The sequence below is a fragment of the Bufo bufo genome, chromosome 5 (assembly GCF_905171765.1).
Source record: "Bufo bufo chromosome 5, aBufBuf1.1, whole genome shotgun sequence".
Classification (NCBI taxonomy): Eukaryota; Metazoa; Chordata; class Amphibia; order Anura; family Bufonidae; genus Bufo; species Bufo bufo.
In genome coordinates, this window is record NC_053393.1 from 137,410,462 (window position 1) to 137,428,189 (window position 17,728).

Here is a 17,728-nt window from a genome sequence, read left to right on the forward strand (position 1 = left end):
GCAAAATGGGAGCAAAAGCAAAAGTGTTGCGTTTATATTTTTGTTCAGTGTATATGTAGTGCAGCAAGTCTTCTGTGTTGTGTGCCACTTGTGCAGTGGGTAGGGGACTAGAGGCCCATCTTGCTCACCGAGGGATTCACCTGTACCCCTGTGGGCCAGTCCGAGCCTGAGTCCCAACATTTGATGTACAAGTATATTATAATGGTTGCAGGGCTTAATGGAAAGACATTAAAAATGCCATAAACTGCAGAACTAAAGTATGGAAATCTGTGTTATAAGAGACTGAACAATCACAAGTTCAAGTCCACTGGTGAAGGGGGGTTGGGCTAAAAAATTAAAAAGAAATATATTTTAAAAAAATGTTTAAAATCCCAAAGTATTAAAAAGTGTAAATCAGCCCAATTTCCCAGTTTTACATATAAAACAAATAAGCAATAAAAATATAAATATAATTGGTACCACCACCTATGAAAATATTAAGATACAAAAGTAGTTATTCTGCATAGTGAATATATACCCAAATCTCTGTGGCTCCCTAAAAATTTGTTTATAAAATTTTATTGTAAATTCATGTGAATCCCAAAATGAAATTATTGAAAACTAAAGCTCACCCCGCAAAAAAAACAAGCCCTTACACAGGTCTGTAGATGGCAATAGAAAAAAGTAATGGGTGTCAAAATATGGTGACACAAGACTAGAGTTGAGCGAACACCTGGATGTTCGGGTTCGAAAAGTTCGGCCGAACTTCCTGGAAATGTTCGGGTTCGGGATCCGAACCCGACCCGAACTTCGTCCCGAACCCGAACCCCATTGAAGTCAATGGGGACCCGAACTTTTTGGCACTAAAAAGGCTGTAAAACAGCCCAGGAAAAGGCTAGAGGGCTGCAAAAGGCAGCAAAATGTAGTTAAATCCCCTGCAAACAAATGTGGATAGGGAAATGAATTAAAATAAAAATAAAATAAATAAAAATTAACCAATATCAATTGGAGAGAGGAGAATCAGTCTTCATGTCATAGCAGAGAATCAGGCTTCACGTCACCCAAAACTGGAACAGTCCATTGTCAGATATTTAGGCCCCGGCACCCAGGCAGAGGAGAGAGGTCCCATAACATAGAATCTGGCTTCATGTCAGCAGAGAATCAGTCTTCATGTCATAGCAGAGAATCAGGCTTCATGTCACCCACCACTGGAACAGGCCACTGTCAGATATTTTTAGGCCCCGGCACCCAGACAGAGGAGAGAGGTCCCATAACAGAGATTCAGGCTTCATGTCAGCAGAGAATCAGACTTCATGTCATAGCAGAGAATCATGCTTCACGTCACCCAACATTGGAACAGGCCATTGTCATATAATTTAGGCCCCGGCACCCAGACAGAGGAGAGAGGTCCCATAACAGAGATTCAGGCTTCATGTCAGCAGAGAATCAGTCTTCATGTCATAGCAGAGAATCAGGTTTCATGTAACCCACAACTGGAACTGGCCACTGTCAGATATTTTTAGGCCCCGGCACCCAGACAGAGGAGAGAGGTCCCATAACAGAGATTCAGGCTTCATGTCAGCAGAGAATCAGTCTTCATGTCATAGCAGAGAATCAGGCTTCATGTCACCCACCACTGGAACAGGCCACTGTCAGATATTTTTAGGCCCCGGCACCCAGACAGAGGAGAGAGGTCCCATAACAGAGATTCAGGCTTCATGTCAGCAGAGAATCAGTCTTCATGTCATAGCAGAGAATCAGGCTTCATGTCACCCACCACTGGAATAGGCCACTGTCAGATATTTTTAGGCCCCGGCACCCAGACAGAGGAGAGAGGTCCCATAACAGAGATTCAGGCTTCATGTCAGCAGAGAATCAGTCTTCATGTCATAGCAGAGAATCAGGCTTCACGTCACTCACCACTGGAACAGTCCATTGTCACATATTTAGACCCAGGCAGAGGAGAGAGGTCCAATAGCAGAGAATCTGGCTTCATGTCAGCAGAGAATCAGTCTTCATGTTATAGCAGAGAATCAGGCTTCATGTCACCCACCACTGGAACAGGCCACTGTCAGATATTTTTAGGCCCCGACACCCAGACAGAGGAGAGGTTCATTCAACTTTGGGTTGCCCCGCAATATAATGGTAAAATGAAAATAAAAATAGGATTGAATGAGGAAGTGCCCTGGAGTACAATAATATATGGTTAAGGGGAGGTAGTCAATGTCTAATCTGCACAAGGGATGGACAGGTCCTGTGGGATCCATGCCTGGTTCATTTTTATGAACGTCAGCTTGTCCACATTGGCTGTAGACAGACGGCTGCGTTAGTCTGTAATGACGCCCCCTGCCGTGCTGAATACACGTTCAGACAAAACGCTGGCCGCCGGGCAGGCCAGCACCTCCAAGGCATAAAAGGCTAGCTCTGGCCACGTGGACAATTTGGAGACCCAGAAGTTGAATGGGGCCGAACCATCAGTCAGTACATGGAGGGGTGTGCACAGGTACTGTTCCACCATGTTAGTGAAATGTTGCCTCCTGCTAACACGTTCCGTATCAGGTGGTGGTGCAGTTAGCTGTGGCGTGGTGACAAAACTTTTCCACATCTCTGCCATGCTAACCCTGCCCTCAGAGGAGCTGGCCGTGACACAGCTGCGTTGGCGACCTCTTGCTCCTCCTCTGCCTTCGCCTTGGGCTTCCACTTGTTCCCCTGTGACATTTGGGAATGCTCTCAGTAGCGCGTCTACCAAAGTGCGCTTGTACTCGCGCATCTTCCTATCACGCTCCAGTGCAGGAAGTAAGGTGGGCACATTGTCTTTGTACCGTGGATCCAGCAGGGTGGCAACCCAGTACTCCACACACGTTAAAATGTGGGCAACTCTGCTGTCGTTGCACAGGCACTGCAGCATGTAGTCGCTCATGTGTGCCAGGCTTCCCAGAGGTAAGGACAAGCTGTCCTCTGTGGGAGGCGTATCTTCATCATCCTGCTTTTCCCCCCAGCCACGCACCAGTGATGGGCCCGAGCTGCGTTGGGTGCCACCACGCTGTGAACATGCTTCATCCTCCTCCACCTCCTCCTCATCCTCGTCCTCCTCGTCCTCCAGTAGTGGGTCCTGTCTGGCCACATTTGTACCTTGCCTCTGCTGTTGCAAAAAACCTCCTTCTGAGTCACTTCGAAGAGACTGGCCTGAAAGTGCTAAAAAATGACCCCTCTTCCTCCTCCTCCTCCTGGGCCACCTCCTCTTCCATCATCGCCCTAAGTGTTTTCTCAAGGAGACATAGACGTGGTATTGTAACGCTGATAATGGCGTCATCGCCACTGGCCATGTTGGTGGAGTACTCGAAACAGCGCAACAGGGCACACAGGTCTCGCAAGGAGGCCCAGTCATTGTTGGTGAAGTGGGGCTGTTCCGCAGTGCGACTGACCCGTGCATGCTGCAGCTGAAACTCCACTATGGCCTGCTGCTGCTCGCACAGTCTGTCCAGCATGTGCAAGGTAGAGTTCCACCTGGTGGGCATGTCGCATATGAGGCGGTGAGCGGGAAGGCCGAAGTTACGCTGTAGCGCAGACAGGTGAACAGCGGCAGGATGTGAACGCCGAACTGGATCTATGGGAATGAGGAAGTCCTTGCTGATCCCTTGCTCACTACAGAGGTTGTGGAACAGGCTGAAGGAGATCCTTAAAGTCCCCGGTCCGTTTGTTTTCACCCCTCTGGAGGAATTCTTCAAAATTACAGATTTTGGTTATTGGTCACGAAATGGCTTCTATATGGTGTCTCAACTCTGTCATTTAGGTTGTTTTAAAACACTTTCGGAATTTGGTTTTAATGATAGTTCACCATTAGATTTATTTATGTATGCACGTTTGAAACATGTTTTTGAAGCCTCTAGGAATAGGGGTCGTATTTCTCCACGAGAGAATATTTTTCGATTACTGTGACGCCCAGAAGGATGAGAAGGTGAAAATATCTAGATTATATGCTAAACTCCAAATGGCACTGGCAACTGTAACGCCTTTTAAAAGCCCAAGTAAATGGGAGCAAGAGTTGAATTGCCCTCCTTTACAGTGGCCCACTATCTATAGGAACATGAGAAGGGCGACAGTTTCCAGTGCACATAGATTAATTCAATTTAAGATCCTCCATAGACTGTACTATACGCCCAAAATCCAAGGAAAATTTCCCTAAAATAGGGACCGGGACTGTTGCTGCCCTAAATGTGGATATGTTAACGCGCACTATGTCCATATGTTATGGAGTTGCAGTAAAATAAGAAAATATTGGGATGAGGTTTTCTCTGTCCTACAAAAGGAATCCTCAATGAACTATAACCCGGGGATCTTGATAGTGATTTTTGGAGACTATGGTTCAGAAACGGAAGTCCCCCCCGGGTTAGACGGATCTGGATGAGAGGATTGATGGTAGCGAAAGCTATACTGGTCAAGTACTGGGGTTATGTCTCCCAGCCCTCTTCAAGGGAGTGGGGTCTATACCTTCAACAAATCACAATTTATGAGGATATTGGAAGGAATCGGAGAGTTGCACGCAGAGCCACGTAGACATATCTTGATATGACTAATGTACTTATTATATGTTGCACTTGAATGAACCGAGGGGAACGACAGCCAATGGGGGGGGGGTATAAGGATATTTATGATTGTTATATTATATACACTGATGTGTTCAATATTGGTCTATGTACTAATTCTATGATTGTTATATTATATACACTGATGTGTTTAATATTGGTCTATGTATTAATTTTATGACTTTTTAAAATAAAAATAAAGTTAAATAAAAAAAAAAAGGATGTGAACGCCGGAAGCGCGAACAGACGGCCCGCACTTTATGCTGCAGCTCTGACATGTCGGTGTAGTTGCGAATGAACTTCTGCACCACCAAATTCAGCACATGCGCCAGGCAAGGGATGTGCGTCAAATCGGCTAGTCCCAGAGCTGCAACGAGATTTCGCCCATTATCGCACACCACCAGGCCGGGCTTGAGGCTCACCGGCAGCAACCACTCGTCGGTCTGTTATTCTATACCCCGCCACAACTCCTGTGCGGTGTGGGGCCTGTCCCCCAAACATATGAGTTTCAGAATGGCATGCTGACGTTTACCCCGGGCTGTGCTGAAGTGGGTGGTGAAGGTGTGTGGCTGACTGGATGAGCAGGTGGAAGAAGAGGAGGAGGAAGCTGAGTAGGAGGAGGAGGAGACAGGAGGCAAAGAATGTTGCCCTGCGATCCTTGGCGGCGGAAGGACGTGCGCCAAACAGCTCTCCGCCTGGGGCCCAGCCGCGACTACATTTACCCAGTGTGCAGTTAGGGAGATATAGCGTCCCTGGCCGTGCTTACTGGTCCACGTATCTGTGGTTAGGTGGACCTTGCCACAGATGGCGTTGCGCAGTGCACACTTGATTTTATCGGATACTTGGTTGTGCAGGGAAGGCACGGCTCTCTTGGAGAAGTAGTGGCGGCTGGGAACAACATACCACTCGGGTCTTGTCGTCAGCACATTGTTTGAAGAAGTGCCATGCCAGGGAACTCCTTGAAGCTGCCTTTGGGGTGCTCGGTCCCAGATGGCGGTGGTCAGTAGCAGGCGGAGTCTCTTGGCGGCGGGTGTTCTGCTTTTGCCCACTGCTCCCTCTTTGTCTTTTGCTACGCTGTTGGCTCGGTCTCACCACTGCCTCTTCCTCCGAACTGTGAAAGTCAGTGGCACGACCTTCATTCTATGTGGGGTCTAGGACCTCATCGTCCCCTGCATCGTCTTCATCCCTGACCTCCTGTTCAGTCTGCACACTGCAGAAAGACGCAGCAGTTGGAACCTGTGTTTCGTCATCATCAGAGACGTGCTGAGGTGGTATTCCCATGTGCTCATCATCAGGAAACATAAGTGGTTGTGCGTTAGTGCATTCTATGTCTTCCACCGCTGGGGAAGGTCTAGGTGGATGCCCTTGGGAAACCCTGCCAGCAGAGTCTTCAAACAGCATAAGAGACTGCTGCATAACTTGAGGCTCAGACATTTTCCCTGATATGCATGGGGGTGATGTGACAGACTGATGGGCATGGTTTTCATGCGCCATCTGTGCGCTTTCTGCAGAAGACTGGGTGGGAGATAATGTCGGCCACCCAATTGACTAATGCCTGTACCTGCTCAGGCCTTACCATCCTTAGAACCGCATTGGGCCCCACCAAATATCGCTGTAAATTCTGGCGGCTACTGGGACCTGAGGTAGTTGGTACACTAGGACGTGTGGCTGTGGCAGAACGGACACGACCAGAGGGTCCACTAACACCACCACGACCATGTCCGCGTCCCTTACTAGATGTTTTCCTCATTGTTACCGTTCACCACAATAAGAAAAATATTATTTGGCCCAATGTATTGAATTCAAATTCAGGCCTTTTTTTACAGACACCTAACACTATCTGGCTATCTATTTAGGTACCGTATTACACTAATACAGGCACAGCAGTAATGACAGATTTAGCTGAATATAAATTTGAGGCCTATTATTTAGGCGCTGGGTGACAGGTATACGTTTACACACAGAATTAGACTTGGAATTGCACAGTAGCGTGTGTGTGAAGTTATTGAGAATAACCCTATCTGCACCTTGAATCTTATATACCCTTTTAAGGATAGATTTAAAGTAGGCCTGATACAGCAGAAACCACTAATTTAGAGAATGGCAAAATTGGGAATTGTATTTCAACCCAGAACAAAAACTGTGCTTTGACGGACACTAAATAACTTGAACAGCTAAAGCAATAATGACAGATTTGGATGAATATAAATTTGAGGCCTATTTTTTAGGCGCTGGGTGACAGGTATACGTTTACACACAGAATTAGACTTGGAATTGCAATGTAGCGTGTGTGTGAAGTTATTGAGAATAACTTCGTGACAGGCTCAGCTTGACCCTGATGTAGGATATAGCCAGTGGCGTAGGGATCGCCATAGCAACCATAGCAGTGGCTATGGGGCCCTACGCCACTGGGGGCCCGTCCGGATCGCATTCATTTTTTTTTTTTTTATTAACACACACACAGGCACTGGCAGCCAGGCCCGACCGCCCGCCCAGTGTAGTGGGTGGGGTGTGGGTGGTCCGCGGCTCAGGCCTGGCTGGGGGGAAGCCGCGTCAAGTCAGGACTCAGGACTGGAGCAGGCGGGCCCGGGGCAGAAGATGAGGTAGGTGGTGGAGGGGGCCGGAACAGGGGCGTACCCATAGGCGTGCGCACGAGGTGTGCCTGGGCACAGCCTAATCACACCCCTGTGCTCCGCCTCCTGCACTGCCAGCCATGCACGTGCGGCGTGACGGAGTGAAGTGACGTCACGTTACGCTGCCGCCGGCTGCCTATTTTGAATGTGAAGAGCGGGAGCCTGCCTGCCCGCCCCCCCGCGCCCAGTGTGCCTAATTGATCTTCAGGATGTGTCATCAATACAGAAGTGAATGGATTCTGATCTTTTGTGCACTGCCAGCAGTCTGCCACAGTAAAAAGAAAAAGTCTGGAGTGGAGAGGAGTCCTGACTGTCCCCAGTAAGTTAGTGAAGTGTCAAGTGATAGATAAGGATTATTAGCTAGTAGTATACATACTAGTACATACTTTGCACAAGTTTATTATTTACAACTTAAAGGGAACCTGTCACCAAAAAATACTATTAACAGCTTAATAAGCGATTTTTTTTGGTGACAGGTTCCCTTTAAGTTGTAAATAATAAACTTGTGCAAAATATGTACTAGTATGTAGTACCTTATAGTGCTGCATAGTAGTTTCCTAATGCACTTTTTCTTCATTTAGCCGCATCTAGCCTCCTTGAGAAATCAATGTTTTATTCAGTCGCTGCCCCCTGCTTCAAGTCAGGTTTGAAGTCAAGGGGGCAGCGGCCTAGGCGTCTCCAATCATGCTCTCCTCGCCGCCTTTATTGACACGCCGGATCTCAGTGCCGGGACCGCGCTCCCAGCCCGCATGCGCAGTAAAGGGCTGCTGTATCCTGTAGCGCGATCCCGGCTCCGGCTCGTACACTCAGCCGGCTTCAGTTTCGCTACTGCGCATGCGCCCAGCATCTTCTGTAACTGCGCTAGTATGTAAGGCTGGCGGGCGCATGCGCAGTAGCGAAACTGAAGCCGGCTGAGTGTACAAGCCGGAGCCGGGATCGCGCTACAGGATACAGCAGCCCTTTACTGCGCATGCGGGCTGGGAGCGCGGTCCCGGCACTGAGATCCGGCGTGTCAATAAAGGCGGCGGGAGGCGGGGAGAGCAGGATTGGAGACGCCTAGGCGCTGCCCCCTTGACTTCAAACCTGACTTGAAGCACGGGGCAGCGGCTGAATAAAACATTGATTTCTCAAGGAGGCTAAATGAAGAAAAAGTGCATTAGGAAACTACTATGCAGCACTATAAGGTACTATTAACAGCTTAATAAGTGATTTTTTGGTGACAGGTTCCCTTTAAGCTCACTTACATAAGGAACGCGGGGTCCGTCTTACAATAGTTGTCGGCCTCCACCCCCTGTTGGGGGTCAGTCACTGTCAGGGACACTGTTATGGGGGGGGGGCCAATAATTTTTTTTTGCTATGGGGCCCATGCATTTCTAGCTACGCCCCTGGATAGAGCCAAAAAATAACCACACTATTGATGGTTAAATGCACTTGGTGACAGGCTCAACTTGCCCCTGATGTAGTATATGGCCAAAAAATAACCACACTATTGATGGTTAAATGCACTTGGTGACAGGCTCAGCTTGACCCTGATGTAGGATATAGCCAAAAAATAACCACACTATTGATGGTTTAATGCACTTGGTGACAGGCTCAGCTTGCCCCTGATGTAGTATATGGCCAAAAAATAACCACACTATTGATGGTTAAATGCACTTGATGACAGCTTGACCCTGATGTAGGATATAGCCAAAAAATAACCACACTATTGATGGTTAAATGCACTTCGTGACAGGCTCAGCTTGACCCTGATGTAGTATATGGCCAAAAAATAACCACACTATTGATGGTTAAATGCACTTGGTGACAGGCTCAGCTTGCCCCTGATGTAGTATATGGCCTAAAAATAACCACACTATTTATGGTTAAATGCACTTGATGACAGCTTGACCCTGATGTAGGATATAGCCAAAAAATAACCACACTATTGATGGTTAAATGCACTTGTTGACAGGCTCAGCTTGCCCCTGATGTAGTATCTGGCCAAAAAATAACCACACTATTGATGGTTAAATGCACTTTGTGACAGGCTCAGCTTGCCCTTGATGTAGTATATGGCCAAAAAATAACTACACTATTGATGGTTAAATGCACTTGGTGACAGGCTCAGCTTGCCCCTGATGTAGTATATGGCCAAAAAATAACCACACTATTGATGGTTAAATGCACTTGATGACAGCTTGACCCTGATGTAGGATATAGCCAAAAAATAACCACACTATTGATGGTTAAATGCACTTGTTGACAGACTCAGCTTGCCCCTGATGTAGTATATGGCCAAAAAATAACCACACTATTGATGGTTAAATGCACTTGATGACAGCTTGACCCTGATGTAGGATATAGCCAAAAAATAACCACACTATTGATGGTTAAATGTACTTGATGACAGCTTGACCCTGATGTATTATATAGCCAAAAAATAACCACACTATTGATGGTTAAATGTACTTGGTGGCAGCTTGTGCTGGCGCACCACAAGACACAAAATGGCCGCCGATCAACCCAGAAAAAAGTGAATGAAAAACGCTCTGGGCAGCCTAAAAACAGTGAGCAATTGAATAGCAGCAGTTCAATGATCCACAGCTGTAGATCGATCACTGAATGAAGTCTTTTGGAGGAGTTAATCACTGCCTAATCTGGCCCTAACAGCAGCTGCAACCTCTCCCTACACTGATCAGAGCAGAGTGACGTGCGGCGCTACGTGACTCCAGCTTAAATAGAGGCTGGGTCACATGCTGCACTGGCCAATCACAGCCATGCCAATAGTAGGCATGGCTGTGATGGCCTCTTGGGGCAAGTAGTATGACGCTTGTTGAGTGGCTGCTTTGCAGCCTTTCAAAAAGCGCCAAGAAAGCACGGAACACCGAACCCGAACTTTTACGAAAATGTTCGGGTTCGGGTCCGTGTCACGGACACCCCAAAATTCGGTACGAACCCGAACTATACAGTTCGGGTTCGCTCATCCCTACACAAGACACATTGTTATTCAAAGATTTTTCTTTAATAATTAGTAGAAGTGGATCAGCACTCACTCCTTTGATGCTAATAAATCTTCACTTTCATACCATAAACAGAATATAGGCAAATTTGACACATTTCGGCTAAACAGCCTTTTTCAAACCCTTGGTTAATAATAAAGCACAAGTAGAACTATATACATTTGGTACTGCTGTAATTGTACTGACCAACATCAGTTTTGGTACACAGTTAATGCTGTACAATCAAAACCCATTTTTCAATGAGTAATATTTATTTTACGCACTTATATAGCGCTGACATATTCTGCAGAGCTTTACAGACATTCACATCACCAATTGCGCTCACAATGTAAGGTCCCAATCAGTATGTCTTTGAGTGTGGGAGGAAACCCACACAATCATGAGGAGAGCATACAGACTGCATGGTATCCTTGGTCGGATTTAAACTCAATCACTGCAAGACAATACTGCTAACCATTAAGCCAATGTGCTGATATGGTAAATTAAATGGTGCTATTGAAAAATATATATTTTCTGCGAAAAACAAGCTTTTATATAGCCATAGGAACAGAAAAGTAAACAGATTTATGGCTCTCGGAATGAGGAGAGAAAAAAATGAAAAGTTTACAAAGGAAAGGGTTCATCTTTTTATCCAAAGTTCATTGTGTGAACATTGTATTCTGCACTTAACCAAGGTAAGGCTGTGCAGATTGCTTTGCTTAGCAACCTGATTTTATTTTGAAATTCATGTGGTTAATGCTGCAATAGCTTTAAAACATAATGCTTAATCCAACAAAGAAAATAGATAATTGCAACGAAAGACAACAACTTCTTCACAAAACAAGAAACATCTTTTGAAATCTCAGCACATAGAAAATGTTAAGGGTTATGACAGCTGGCCCTCTGTCCACCTACTAACAATTACACAAAATGATGTATTTTAAACACAATGCTAACTATTATGATTCATCTTTGGCACCATTCCATTTAAATATTATTTAAAAAGTTATAGAGATCTTTAGGGACAATTTTTCTACTATTGCATTATATTTATTTTTAGCTAAGGGATAGCGATGGGATAAAAAAAAAACAGCAACACTGCCACTGAGTTTTTACATTATAAATTTAATATATGCATAAATAACATGATATCTTTACTCTCTGGGTCAGTACAATTACAGCTATATCAAATACTTTTTTTTCATGTTTTACTACTTTTGCACAAAACAACCCAGTTTTTAAGAAGAAAATGTTTTGCATTGCCGTATCCCAAGACCCATAACTTCTTTATTTTTCTTTCTATGGAGCATTAGGAGGCCTTGATTTTTGTGGGACGGCTTGTAGTTTTAATTGGTATCATATTGAGGTACATAACACTTTATGATTGCTTTTTATTCTTTTTTTTTGGTACCGAAAAAGCAAAAAGCAGCAATTCTGGCATTTTACGGCGTTCACTTTACGGATAAATTACCTGATAATTGTGTAGTGTGAGTCGTTAAGGATACGGTGATACCAAATATATGGAGATTTTAATTTTTGCATTTTTTCCATTAAAAAGAGTTATTTTAATGAAAAAAGGTTTATTCTTTAACTTGGAATTTTTTTTATGTAGTAAAACTTTTTTTAAACGTAATTTTAACCCCACAAGGGGACTTTAACAGACAATCATGCAGTGCAATGTTTTTTACTGTCAGTGCTATACTGATGTCCACAATCAAACTGTGCCAGAGAGATGTGACCTCATTCTTGGGGTGACAATTGGAGACAGAGGAAGACTGCTCCCCTTATGTAACTGCTTACATGTCACAGGCACTACTGACTGCAGCATCTAAAGGGCTAAACATCCTAGATCGGTGCTTCCGCTGATCCCGGATCTTTAGAGCAGGATGCCTGCTCTCATGTGAGAGCTAGGCCCCTGCTCTCCACTGCACAGGAGACTGGTGTATTGCTTACACTGGGCCAGCCTAAGGCCCCTTAGTGACTGCCTCAAAAAGGCATATGGGTGGTCACTAAAGGATTAAAGATCTCCGCCATACATGTAAAGCAGAAGTCTGTGCTTTAAACATGGGCACCCACATAGCAGACACCCAGAAGCATTGTAAATGATCGTCGATAATGCCTCTCATGGACTGTTAACCCATCAGATGCTGTGGACCAATTGTGGTCTGCAGGAGTGGTCTGAAGGAAAAAGAGCTTACCTTGTCAGCCTGCCAGATACTACACTCCTCTGCTGTCTGTGAAGCCATCAACACCTCTACTTGTGGGTCGACTGAAGTCAACAGCAGATTCACAGACAGCAGAGAAATGCAGCAGCTGGGAGGATGGAAAGTTCAGTAAGTATTCCCTCCTACCTGCACAGCACTCTCTCCCTTCTGCAGAGGCTCCGCTGCCACTAATGAATGCCTACATACTGGCCACAGCACATTAGCAAAATAATAGGGGAATACATGATTTTGCTAAAATACACTGTTACCAATGTCTGTTTTTAAACCATAAATACCACTGAGTACTGAGAGTCGTAGCTTTAGCGGTGCTCCAAGATCTATGCCAGCCTCTTTGTACTCAAACTGCCTAATTCTAGTACACATATCTCCACAGCGATGCAGGCTAAAAATAATTCAGTATGATAAACACTATGAGGCAACATGTCTGGTTTGAAGGCCATTACCCCCTTATACTGTCTACAGAATTAGTAAATCTTGAGAAAGCACATAAGCAGTTCATTAAAAAAAACAACCTACCTGCTGATTTACTGGAAAGTTTCTGTTAATTTTTTTTATCTGTGAAAACAAAATATAAAGAGTACAGTGAAATTAACAAACAACATGTATACAAACATGGATGACTACTGTACATGTAGTACATATCAAACATGTATGTAAGGGGCTCATGGAGAAGAGATAAGGACACATGAAGAAGCACCAGAATTGGGCCACAGAATTATTTTATATGGAATTCAATTATTTACTAAAACAGAGCACATTTCCAAAGCTGCTGGTGAATAGCTGAGATGCTGACTTAAATTAAAAACCTTTTGCATAGACCTGTTTCAAGCTTCCTGGCACTGATCAATGCAAGAGTCATGAAATCCATCTATAATCAATGGACTCATGATACTATAGATCAGGCATCCTTAAACTGCGGCCCTCCAGCTGTGGCAAAACTACAACTCACAGCATGCCCGAACAGCCTACAGGTATCAGCATACAGCAGGGCATTGTGGGAGTTGTAGTTTTACAACAACTGGAGGGCCGCAGTTTGAGGATGCCTGTTATAGATCTTTGAAGTAAGACCAAAAACAAAAAGCAAAAAGGCAGCTTCAACAGTAATGTTATGGTGGAATGCAAGAAACCAAAATTCCCTCTACAGGAAGACTAAAATATAACAATGCCTTCTTGTATCATAAAGTGCATGAGTATCATTACTTACTTCACAAATCCTCAAAATGGGAACAGTATACTTTTTTTAATTTTAGAATAAGCTGTACCATGAACATCATTGTGATGTCCCCACCCCCCAGCTATCTCTTCATCTAGAACTAATAGTATATAGCATATATACAGTCTATAATTACAGAGCTGTGAGTTCTTGCTGTGTAGCTTGGTAATCAATCATGTCTCTGTGAGTAACGCTAAAAATATAACTCTGTAGGGAATGCAGCAGTCATGCTTTTTCTGTCTGCAAGTATAGATATGCTGCAGTTACTGTACATAGTATGTAACCCAACTAGACCTGATTTTTTACTGAGCCTGCAACAGTCAAATCAGTAAAAACTAGTGTTGAGCATATCGAAGCATCCAAAGTGGAATTAAATCCGAATTTTAAGAAAAATTTGATTCACTGCAAAGCCGAATTTCCTTGAACTTCGTGGTAATGAATCTGATTATTTTTTTCAAATGGCTGCTGAACGTGTTACGAAATAAAAGGAAGAAGCCCGGGAACGCAATATGACCCATAATGCCGTACAGCTAGCCAATCGGTATATAGCCATTCCCTGTGATGTCACAGCCCTATAAAAAGAGTTGAGCTTAGGGAGAAATGTGACAAGCACTCATGCTCTAGGGACAGTGTTGCTACAAACAGTTAAAAAATGAAAATTGGAGAGGGGGAGTGCAGGGACAGTGCTGGGAGATCATAGGGAGAGATTTTTGAGACTGTAGGGAGAGTGAAAGGACAGTGCAAGTTGAGTGTAATCGCCCTTTGCATCTTGTTCGCCTGCTGCGCTATTCATACTTAATATGTTACATTACTGATTCAATTACTGTACACTTTGGCCAACAGACAGTTGCCTGGGCCCTGCAAAGGAATGGGCAGTGGTAAAAATGTAGCTGTAGCACACACAAGTAGCAGCTGAAGAAGGGTTAGTGGTAGCAGCTGCCTTAACCACAGGCCAAAGCTGTCACTGTCATCCAGCGGTCATGTTTTGACCAATAATCTAGCTGTATTGGAATGGTTGACTCGCTCTTCAACATCATCTCAGGTGATAACAGATACACACAGCCAGGAATCAGTGGGTTCCTCTGACACCACGCTTAGTTGGCATGGCCCAGCAATTGACTCTGTGTCCTCACCTGTTCTGAACCTACCTCTTGCTTTTGCTGCTCCTTCTGCTAGCCAAGTAAGGTATGCCGCCATCTCTGCTCCGCTTCTCAGTGAAGATGAGCTTTTTTGAGGACAGTCAGCAGTTACAGGCCAGCACAGACATGGAGGAGAGGTCTGCTGCAGACTCTTCTAGGCGTGCAACTATCAATGCTGACAGTTGGGTGAGAGCATATGTTGCGAAATGTCAAGGACGTGTGCAAGAGACAGGTGGGGGAGACATTAGTGAGGAATAAACTGATGTAGATGACGATTTTGTTGGTTGCACATGGGAACTGGATGAAGAGGGAGCATTGTCATCATTCGGGTATGTGGGTGGCAGCATACCTATGAGACATCAGGATGGAAGTATGCCATTGAGACAGCAGGATGGAAGCATGCCCTTGAGACAGCCAGGAAGAAGAAGTGAGAGATCTGCAGCCAAACATGGGAGGGGTACACTGTCTACTGCTCAGGAGACTATCTGTGAGAAACCCACTAGCAGAGCACAAGTTCATAAAAGCAGCGACAGGCAGGCATCACACAGTGGTGGAGGAAAAATGACATACTTAGCATTGTGGAAATTTTCACCAAGTCGCTGGGGGATGTTAAGAGCGGTGATATACAGAATATGTGGGCAGAAGATGAGGCGAGGCCAGGGTGCTATTGTTAGCACAATTGCCCTGCCTTAACACATGGAGCACCACTATAAAGTGGCATGGGAAAACGGTGCCACTCATTTAGTCTTACAGCTCACATCTGCCAAAGGCCTGCACCCCCTATCCAGCAGTCAGGGCTTGTTAATGTTAGCAGAAAAAAAGCTGTTGTTCCTTCCCATCGACTTCAACATCGTATATAGCTTCTGAAGCTCCTCCTACTCCTCATCACTTATTTCGATAGCAGTTGATGACAAAAGCGATTGCTAAAAGCCACCAGTACGCATGCACCTGGCCAAGTTGCTGGTACTACAGTTCCTCCCTTTCCATGTAGTTGACTCTGCACATTTCAGAGAAGTGATGGCTTGTGCCCACGCAAGGTGGAGAGTCCCAAGCCGACATTATTTTTCCCAAAAAGCTCATTGTTAGACGCTCGTTATTGTTAGACCCTCGCTACCTGTCAAAAATAGTGCTGTTTTTTTAGACCTTCTGAGAGGGATGCAAAAATGGACTACCACAGAGACATAACTACCTAAAAAAAGACTACCAGACCGCATGAAGTCAATAGTACACTTTATTTGCAAAATTCATAAGAGAAAATAAATGTATTAAAAACAAATGCAGGGATATGGCGGCATCAACCGGAAGGGGGAACACTAAGGAGTGCCAATCCCAGAGGAGACACACTATGGGTAATTGATTCTGTCCTTTACATACTTGTATTATTATTTCTTGCACTTTAACTTGGATTTCATTTTTTTTTTATTGGTATTAATTGCTACCATTGTGCCCCCTTCCGGTTGATGCCGCCATTTCCCTGCACTATTTTAAATACATCTATGAATCTTATGAATTTTGCAAATAAATTGTACTAGTGTACTTCATGCGGTCTGGTAGTTTTTTTTTATAGGTACTTGTAACGGAACGCCTAGCACCGCGACCGGGTACCTCCATCGATAGATGCTCCTAGTGCTTCCAGATGACTCCAAGCACTCCACTTGACACCGTCAGCACTGCAGACCCCACGAACCGCCGAAGCTTGGTGGAGGTCTCGCTGTCTCCTACCCACCCTGGACCTACGACAAGGCTCCAGGTTCCAGTGGGTGAACCTCTCCTACATCCAGAGAGCAGGAACCATGAACAAGCTCTTACAAGAGCTTATACTCAGGGGAGTATTGTGATATAGCAATCCCCAAGAGTGTAGTTATTCCATCCCCCAAACATGAGTCAAGACTTCATGAAGGTATAAAACAGGAACTCCTTTATTGAGGGCTACCCGCCCGTATTTATGCAGGTCCCCATCTGGTGGACACGCCCCTAGTGGACCAGAAGGAAGACTGCGACACAGGACAGATATGCAGCAACTCAGGATACACAGACACAACACATCCCCACAATGCATCATGGTTTCCTCCTCTCTGCCCTGGAGACACCCGAGGAGTAATCCAATTATCTCTCAAGACAAAGGGAAATCGTCAATTTCACACACAATGTCACACCTCCACAGCAAACACAGGCATTTAACATATTCCCAGATAGCTCAAGTCTGAGTGCATATCATTAGGTGAATGGCTCTCAGAATACACAAATACAATACAATTAGCTATCTGGGTACCCTCACATAACAAAATACAATTGCAAAGACAGATTTAAGCTGTGCGGCCGGTCTGTCTGCTCCTTTAAAGTAAGTATGGGCCATAATCCTGAGGCAAGAGGCTGATAAACAGCCTCTCCAAAACCCAGTGGCGAGGTTGGTTTCGCCACAGTACTTATATTGTTGTTTCCTGCCATAGGCATGTGCTTATTGAGCAATACATGGTAGTTACATAATGTGAGATATTTCTCAATTTTTATTATTAAGGGCTGAGCCTCTATTTTGGTTTGTACTACATGCTGTGTAATTGGTTGACCAGTGCCTATGATCATCATCGCTCATCCTCACTCAGGTCTGACCAGGGGGACCCTCTACACTCACGCTCCACTACCATGACTGGTGGGAAGGGGGGACTGGAGCAACACCTGTTTTATATGCAGCAACTTCGGTCTGGAGTCTCTGATAAACAGTTTTCTGCAGCCTCATTCTGTAGAAACCACCCATCAGCAGCAGGATATGCAGCAGAACCTCAACAGCAGGTGGTAACATACTTGGCCTGTACCCTGTCACCCATGATCCAAGATCCCCTGAACTACTGGGCATGTCCGGCTAGTAGTGTGGCATCATAGAAAGTGTTCAGTTCTGTTGGGGGCATAGTTACCCCTAAGAGAACTCACCATTCCTCCCCCAAAAAAAGATCCTGTATTTTTAGCATCCATAT

The 17,728-nt window shown here is 45.0% G+C and overlaps 1 protein-coding gene across 1 annotated transcript in view; it reads right to left on the reverse strand.

Annotated features, from left to right (window-relative positions):
- SNTG1 (syntrophin gamma 1) overlaps positions 1 to 17,728 on the reverse strand; it is a gene marked incomplete at its 3' end in the record, with an annotated part of 293,950 nt that overhangs the window by 69,829 nt on the left and 206,393 nt on the right. Inside the window, exon 11 of the mRNA XM_040433887.1 lies at positions 12,921 to 12,959. Within this exon, the coding sequence (XP_040289821.1) occupies positions 12,921 to 12,959 (39 nt within the window). The remainder of the gene's footprint in view (positions 1 to 12,920; positions 12,960 to 17,728) is intronic.